This window comes from Mirounga angustirostris, unplaced genomic scaffold (assembly GCF_029215605.1).
Source record: "Mirounga angustirostris isolate CCGP_5_RB_7025 unplaced genomic scaffold, mMirAng1.0.hap1 SCAF_7, whole genome shotgun sequence".
Classification (NCBI taxonomy): domain Eukaryota; kingdom Metazoa; phylum Chordata; class Mammalia; order Carnivora; family Phocidae; genus Mirounga; species Mirounga angustirostris.
Genome location: NW_026991715.1, coordinates 141,880,513 through 141,889,108, shown reverse-complemented (window position 1 = coordinate 141,889,108; position 8,596 = coordinate 141,880,513). Strand labels below are relative to the sequence as shown.

At 44.0% G+C, this 8,596-nt stretch overlaps 1 protein-coding gene across 2 annotated transcripts in view; it reads left to right on the top strand.

Moving 5' to 3' along the window:
* Nucleotides 1-5,458: 5,458 nt before the first annotated feature.
* Nucleotides 5,459-8,596, top strand: part of FBXL7 (F-box and leucine rich repeat protein 7) — a 371,784-nt gene continuing 368,646 nt past the window's right edge. Inside the window, exon 1 of one of the 2 annotated variants that reach the window (XM_064596837.1) lies at nucleotides 5,459-6,041. In XM_064596837.1, the coding sequence (XP_064452907.1) occupies nucleotides 6,005-6,041 (37 nt within the window). In that variant the 5' untranslated portion in view covers nucleotides 5,459-6,004. The remainder of the gene's footprint in view (nucleotides 6,042-8,596) is intronic. The other variant, XM_045863279.3, reaches the window with a different exon arrangement.

The window sequence follows — 8,596 nt, the reverse complement described above, 5'->3', positions numbered from 1 at the left end:
CTGGGATCATGACCTGAGCCGAAGGCTGTTGCCCAACCAACTGAGCCAGCCAGGAGCCCTCTTCTCCTCTAATTTTACAGATTAATTAATAATATACAAAATGCTCTTGGCGGGGGGAGCATTATAATGACTTATACCCTTACTTTCTATCTGGTGTGAATATTTGTCTTTATATTTGACAACTTTATATTTTGGTAACAAATCTATACTAATAAATCTATACTAGTTTAAAAGCAATATTTTCTGTTTCAGATAACACACACTTAAACACAGGGCTATTCTAGAAGCCAGTTGCCATTTCCAGCATAACTGCAATAACAGGGCAAATCTAACCATAACCCGAAATGTGAAAACAACTAAAGATAAGCAGGTGATTCCGATGTTTGAAGGCAACCCAGTGTGCCCCAGAGAAAAACTAAAGTCAGTATATGTGAATAAACTACCGTTTGCTTCATTTTTTCCTTTTACAAACTAGTATTTCTTATGATCATTTTTAGTATTTTTCTTAAAACGATGGAGTCCAGCTTTGAATGTTTCCCAAAATGGGTTTCATGGGAGAGTTCATTTTGTCTACTGCATTCCCAGGGAAGCATGTGGTTAATGACGTGCCCCTTTGCACGCCTCGCAGCCCACCACCTGCTGAAGAAGAGAGGTGCTCTGATTGGTTCCTAGCATTCAGGTTCCATTAATGCAGTTTTGGCAGCCTGTCCATCACCAGTGCCAAGGGCCGGGGATTAACCTGAACCTCTGTGGCTCCACCCCCAGAGAAAATGGGGGCCTAAGGTGTTATAAATCCAGCTGGCTTTTGAATTCAATATTCTAAAAATATACTACAAGAAAAGAACATATTCTCACTACTCAGAGTGTGGATACACTTAATATAGTAGCCGAAAGGTCACTGAGTTAGCTACTGAAAAATAGAAATGAGGATGTGAATATCAATGAAAACAAAGGTTTTTCTACTATTATGTTTTTCTTTCTACAATCAGGTTTGCATAGGACAAAGTAAATGGGCAATTTAATTTAGCAATTGGTTAATTCATTGATGGAGTCTGTTAATTCTAACAAACCAAAATTCAAGGTTTTGGGTATGGACCATTTTCAGCTTCTTTGCCTCAATCACTCAATCCTGAGTCGACTCAGATGTAAATCTGATTAACACCAAGGAATCAGTTCTCATGAAGACTTTTGCTCTCCCAGGTGAATATACGTGTATGAAGAGAATGTGGGAAATGTGTAAATGATAGTACAGAAAGAATATGTAGAAATAGCTCTTCTGGCAAGAAAAGAGCTTTTTTTTTTTTCTTCAAATTATACTTTTTATTTTGAGATGATTGTATTCTCTTGCACCTGTAAGAAATAATACAAATGGATCCCATTTATCCATTTAGGCAGCTTCCCCTGATGGTATCATCTTACAAAGCTATAGTAACGACCAGGATACTGACTAGATACAATCAAGATAGGGAACATCGTGGGGCCCCTGGGTGGCTCAGTCATTAAGCGGCTGCCTTCGGCTCAGGTCATGATCCCAGGGTCCTGGGATCGAGCCCCGCATCAAGCCCCACATCGGGCTCCCTGCTCCGCGGGGAGCCTGCTTCTCCCTCTCCCCCCCACCCTGGCTTGTGTTCCCTCTCTCGCTGTCTCTCTCTCTGTCAAATAAATAAATAAAATCTTAAAAAAAAAAAGATATAGAACATCGTGTTCAGGAAAGTCCTCCATGGTGCCTTTCATAACCACAGCCACTTCCCTTTGGAACCCACCTTAATCTGTTCACCCATGAATCTGCTCTCCATGTCTGTAAATTTGGGAAGTTTTTAGCCATTATTTCAAGTAGATTTTCAACTCTTCCCTCTTTTTCATCTCCTTCTGAGACTCTGATGACACAAATGTTAGCTCTTTTATCATAATCCTACTGTCCCAGTGGCTCTGTCATTTTTTTAGTCTACTTTCTCTTTGTTCTTTAGATGTGGTAATATCTATTGTCCGGTCCCTCCTTGGTTTCTTCCATTCTGCCGGTCAGAGCTTTCCTGTTTCAGTTCGGAAATTCCTGTTTGGTTCTTCTTCATATCTTCTGTTCCTTTGCGGAGGCTTTCTGCTTTTTTCATTCATTATAAGTGTCTTTGTAATTGCTCACTGAGTAATTTTTCTATGGCTGCTTTAAAATTTTTTGCCAGATATTCTAACATCTGTCATCTTGGTGTTGGCTTCTGTTGATTGTCTTTTTTCATTCAAAATCTTCCTGGTTCTTGGTATGCCAAGTGATTTTCCACTGAAACCTTATTTTCATATCATATTATGAGATGATGGGTCATAATATAAAGTTAATATATAATGTTAATATATACAATTAAAACCTTCTGTTTTAACTGTGCCACCTTATAACTGCCAGGTGGAAGTAGAAGTTCAGGTTTTCCACTCAACCTCTGTTGACACTGGATGCAAGGGGCTCCTCTTTCCTGCTGGGGGGTGTGAGAATTTCTGGCTCCCTACGTGGTCTCCACTGATACTGTGGTGGGTTTGCCCTGTGACTTCTGGGTGATGCTAAAAGTCCTGACTCTCCACTAGGACCCCTGCAGATACTACTCTAGCAAGGAGGGGAAAAGCACTTGCTTATTCCCTTACTGACAACGGCAGGTGGGTAATTGGGTCAGCCTGATCCCCAGCTTACACTTGGCCAGGAAACCAACCACCACTCCAGCAATTGACAAGCTCCCACCAGATGCCCCCAGTTGGAATTTGGGTGAAACTCTTTCCCAAAGGACAGAAACTGGTGCTCTCAGAGCAAGGTTGGAAGGCACTGGGTAGAGAAAAACAGTTGCCTAATAAATGATTACTGTTTTGGGGTAACTTAGAATGCTTACTTGGTTTTTGATCTTTTCAGTGATTACGGCCTCTTAAAAAAAGGCTGAGGGAGAAAGTGGAATAACACTCAAAGCTTTTTATCTCTTTGTTTAACATTCACTTGGTCTGCAAGTTTTTACTGAATGATTACTTTGTGTTAGGAATTGTGCTAGATACTGGGAACACATTGGTGAAAACCACACTATCCTTTTCTCAATAAGTATATAAATCTGTACTGAAAGTTAAGGGGTTAGGTTTGGCAGCTGGGTAAAAAGATTGGAAATTTTGGTTAAAATCATGTATTTGTACAATATCTTAATTTTAAAAAATTAAAATATACATATGGGAATACAGCTCTATTTTTAGCAGAAAAAGTGCTTTTCCTTTTTTTTTTTTGTTTAACCATGTTTTCCCCCAAGCTTTTACAGTGACTATGACAACATGTATTTCTGTTTTATAATCAGAAGGATGTTAAAAATCATGTAGTTTTTTTTTTTTCTATTTTTTTTTTTAAACTGGAACTTCTTAAACAGGATCATCTCTGTTCCTCTTTCTGGTAAGCAATGAGCCTTGACAATATGTAGAGACTTTAATTTCAAAGTTGATAAATATAGTTAGTCATTATAATTTACTTTTCACCATTAGCTTTGCTCTGATATTAAAGACACTGGGAGGTAACCCAACCAAAAAGGGGTGACAGCACCTCCAAGATGAACAATGGCTAGGTCAAGAGAGGCCATGGCCCTCCTCTCTGAGGAGGAGAGGATCTGAGAACCTGAATCCACCTGTTGTTTACCACCTGGGTAACTCCATATGTTTAAACTGTTTGAGCCTCAGTTTCTTCTCCTGTCCATTTCGTGACTTACAGACCTCAAAAGAGGGACTGAGAGCATCAGGGAGACAACAGCGTATTAAAAAAGCAAGTTGTTAGCTCTGCAGCAAATATCAAGATGAATTTCCAATGTTCCACTATTTTTTGGTGGTTTTATGTTCAACTAAGCCTCCAAAATCATCAGATTCAGGGTAGTTCTCTAAATGGTGGTGGAAAATCACAAAGACCAGGTGAGCAGAAACCTGCTTTGGATGAAGATAATGCAGATGTCAGCTCCTTTCTAGATTGGATTTGTGCTTTCAGGTGGAGTCTCTGAAAATGCATTTAACTCTTCCAAAATTTTAACAACCATCTGTCTTATTTAGGGCCCATGATGCAAGGGGTTTTTTTTTTGTTTTAAAAGATTTTTTAAAGTAATCTCTATACCCCAAAAGGGGCTCAAATTTACTACGCAGAAATCAAGAGTCACATGCTCTACAGAGTAAACCAGCCGGGCACCTCCACAAGTTTTTAAATTTAACTCTAGGGATATGGGAAGCACATATTATCAGCCAGGCAGTATGCTAGATTCTATATATAAAAAGATGAATTAAAATGCAGTCCTTAATCTCTTGGGACTAGAGCACTTTAAATGTAATCAGAACAGCACGAAACTATTTAAACTTGCCCTTGAAAATAAATGAATTTATGATATTTCATCAATACATGATTTGTCCTGCACAATAAAACCTAGATTTTTGAATTTTGAAATGTTCTATTTTATCTTTAAGAAAGAAAATTGTTCCAAATTTAAGGAAATTACCCAACTAGAACCCCAATTTCTGCAGGTGGTTGAAAGCCCTTTAAGAAAGAGGTAATTACAAAAATTCCAGTTCTCCATGAAGTTATTGCAGATGCTTATATATTATGAATATATATGTATCATAATGCAAGTTTAATTTAATTTAAAACATCGAACACCTATAAGGAGAAACTGGACTGTCTGCTTGCCTCAATACAAAGAAATTTGCGCCGTGAAGGCCCGGGTCTTCACAAAGATGCGATGTTATTAAATTCTAGGTATTTACATGGAAAGGGAATAAAACATTAAGAAGAATTTCCTTTTTCTGTTTACAGGAGGGAACACCAAAGGGCCATTTTAAGGCTCTATTAGTGCCATATAAATCTCCAAAAGAGGTTGTGATGTATTAAACAAAGGGTAACACCAACCACGAGAAAGAAAAAAAAAACAAAAATCATAGAAACGGGGAGAAAATACACTTCCTGGCTCGGAAGGTCTTTAAAAGTTCTGAGCCAGGAAACCTTCCGCACCGGGGCGGGGAATGTCTTTGGCTCTTCAGTGACTCCCTGCTAAGTTCCCCTCAAGTTTTCCCTCCCTCTCTCCTCCATTCCCCGCCTCAGTCCCCAAAAGTGGGAGCCACAGGAGAATGGCAGCACAGATACCTGACTTTGTCAGACCGAATCAGACTTCGGTGCCTGTTTATTTTAAAGGCCCCCACACCCCAAATAGGCCGGATTTGCAGGCAAACCCAAGGGATTTCAAACGACGCCTGGAAGCTCATCTTACAAGTTGGGGGCCACGCCTGCAAAAGAACAATAGTAAAATAGAGCCAGGAGCACGTCCCTTCGCCCAGAGCGGTTCTCCGGGGGGGCGCGAGGGCCTGCGCCTCGGCCGGGGCCCGGGGCCGGAGCCCCGAAAAGGCGTGCTGCCCCTTTAAAAGGCCGCGCGTCTGCGGGCCGGCCTTCCTCCCCGGGGCTCCAGCTGTGATTGACGCTGGGCGGCGAGAGGAGGCGCCTGGCGCTAACAAAAGTCCGGCCCGCGGGTGCGCCGCGCCGGGCCGCGAGTCTCTGCTCGCTCGGGGCACCCGCAACAAGTGGCCGCCGCGCCCTCCCCGGGGAAGCCGCGGGCGCGCAGGGGCGCCGGGAGGAGGCGGCCGAGCCGGGGAGCCCCTGCCGCCCGCGCGGCTCAGCCCCACCGCAGAGGGATCGGGGCGGGCGGATGGGGACCCGGCGGCGGCGGCGCGGCGAGCCTCTGGGCGGCCCCGGGGCGCGGGCTCTCCGCCGCGCTGCGCCCGCTGGCCCGGAACGCGGATTCTAAGAGCGGCGGCTGCCCCCGGCCCCACCCGGAGCCATCGGGGGTGCCAGGCGGGGACGGAGCGCCCCCTCCCACCGGAGTGCAGGGGCCGCCCCCGGTCGGAGCCCGGCCCCGGAGCGTGGGGTATGCGCAGCTAACGGTCCCGTCGGGCGGGCTTTCCTCTGGTGGAGCGCGCAGGCGGTGCGCCCCAGCTATGGAGTGTCCGGGGAGACGGCGGGCATGACGGCGGCAGGATGGGCGCGAACAATGGCAAACAGTACGGCAGTGAGGGTGAGTGGGCCGTCCGCCCTCAGACTCCGGGATCGCGCCCCCCTCCCTTCCCCCTCGCCCTCCCGTCTGGGAAGGAAGGTTCTCGCACGCTACAGTGGCGCACCTCCATTTGGCACCGTGTCCGGGCCGTCACCTTCCCCTGTGGCACTGAGTGCGGGGGCGCCCCGAGGATGCTTTCCCACCGTGGGGGTCTCATTAAGCAACTTCCCAGGTCGTCTTTGGGACGGCTCAAGTTTCATTTCTGCCGTATTTCTGATCACATGTGCCTCAACTTTCCTTTCCTAAGCATCTGGGGTTTAGGATGATGGTTTGGCAGAGGGCGGAAGGCGCTTTTGAAAAATAACGCTGTGAAAACTTTCCCAGGCCTTTGTGCTCCAGTCCCCTGGACTCTCCTGTAGCAGGAACAACTTCTGGAAGAAAACGAAGTTAAGTTTCCATTCTCTGCTCAATGCCCCTGAGCTGACAGCTTCGTGAAACACCACCTATGGGCCTCGCGAGGCGAGGAGTGGCCGGGGGCTTTGTCTGGGCTCTCTCGGGGCTCAAGACGGGCAAAGGACCATCTGTTACGTGGGGCTGGAAATTGCACAGAAATATTGCCTGTCAAGTGGTAACTTGGAAGCTGGGGAAACTTTAAACTCCACCTACTCCTAAAAGGATGATGGATGTGTGGGTTGGCTTCTCCCTCGCTCCTCCTCCTCTTTGCATAAAACCGTAGTATTGTAATCCAGCTGATTAGCAGCTTGCCCCCGATATGCATCCTGCCTGGGCTTTTTCCACCGTTCAGAAGTTTGTAAGGTTTGTCTTTCTTGAACTTGGCTGGAGGGGAGTGGAAGAGACGGGGTTGCTTTTATAAGCCCTCCCCCAGGGGACAGGCGGTTACAAACGGGGTCCAGCGCCTGCAGACTGGTAGGAATGCAGAATGGCTGTTCAGCATGTGGTGTTAGGGAAACTCCTATCATCCTGTTCAGAACTTTGAGGTGTGGTCACAGAACGTGGATGTCTCTCCCCGTGTTTGTGTCTGTTCGTTCTCAGCAGCTTGGTGAAATTACAGCAGAAACCGACCCTAGTAAACCATATCCACAGGAGCCTTTTGTTTTAATCATTCTTTTCCAGATCACTATGTTCTGAATTCCATATATATATATATATATATATATATATATATATATATATATATATATATATATATAATCTCCTTATTCTGGGCAGTTTCGTGAGAGAGAATTTTTTTTTTTTTTTAATAATTTCATTTAAAAAAAAAGGTTAAACGGTTGTCTTTTTAGATAGCACATGTGAAAATAAGCCAACAAAGATTACTGGAGAATCTTGGACATTCCCCAGAACTTCTCAATGTTTTAAAAATTTGCGGAAAAATGAAAGATTAAGCCTTCTTACTCTGAATATTAAAAAGCTTGCAGGGAGTAAAGTGTGTGCCTGTCACTTGTGGATGTGCATACATTGTGATACTTGAACACGGTGTGTGTGTGGGGGGGGGGGAAGGGACACCCCAAGAGGTAAATGGAGTCAGGGCTCTGCGTTCTTGAATGAAACCCCTCCAACACCCCTCCTAATCTTCTGCAACTTGTTCTTATATCCCAGCATTCTGGTATTGTAGTGTGTGGTGTATGACGACTTCCTGTCTGAACAGCAGAGTTTTCAACCCTTGGGAGAGAAAAGGAGAGACAGAGGACTAATGATCTCCAGCTGTTATCCGTAAATGCTACCTCTGCATTTTCACTTCAGCTGAAGTGAAATTTTACTGGGATCAGATTTAGATACACTGTGGAACTTTTTATAGGGAAAACCTCTTGGGCTCAGCTGATTCAAGGGAACCAATAGGAAGCTTTGGGTGGTAACTGAGTTTTAGCTGGAGGGACACATTGTGCTTAGTGTCCAACTCTCTTCCAATGCTTGGAGATTCCTCTGTGATCAGCAAGGAAAAAATAGAGAAGTAGAAGTAACATGAACTTAAAAATCTTTTCTTTCCTCCAGTTACATTGGACTTCTCCTAAATAGGATTATAACATATGTACAGTTGACCCTTGAACAGCATGGGGTTTAGGGACACCAGCTCCCCTACTGTCAAAACTCTCAGTATAACTTTTGATGCCCTCAAAACTTAACAGCTAATAGCCAACTGTTGACCAGAAACCTTACTGATAGCATAGACAGTTGATTAACACATATTTGGTATGTTACATGTGTTATATGCTGTACTTAGAATAAAGTAAGCTAGAGAAAAGAAAACGTTAAGAAAATCATAAGGAAGAGAAAATAGATTTACAATTCTATACTGTATTTATAAAAAAATTTGCACATAAGAGAACCCACACAGTTCAAACCTGGGTTGCTCAAGAGTCAACTGTGATAACAGAGACAGTTGATTAACACATATTTGGTATGTTACATGTGTTGTATGCTTTTACAATAAAGTAAGCTAGAGAAAAGAAAACGTTAAGAAAATCATAAGGAAGAGAAAATAGATTTACAGTCCTATACTGTATTTATAAAAAAATTTACATGTAAGTGAACCCACACAGTTCAAACCTGGGTTG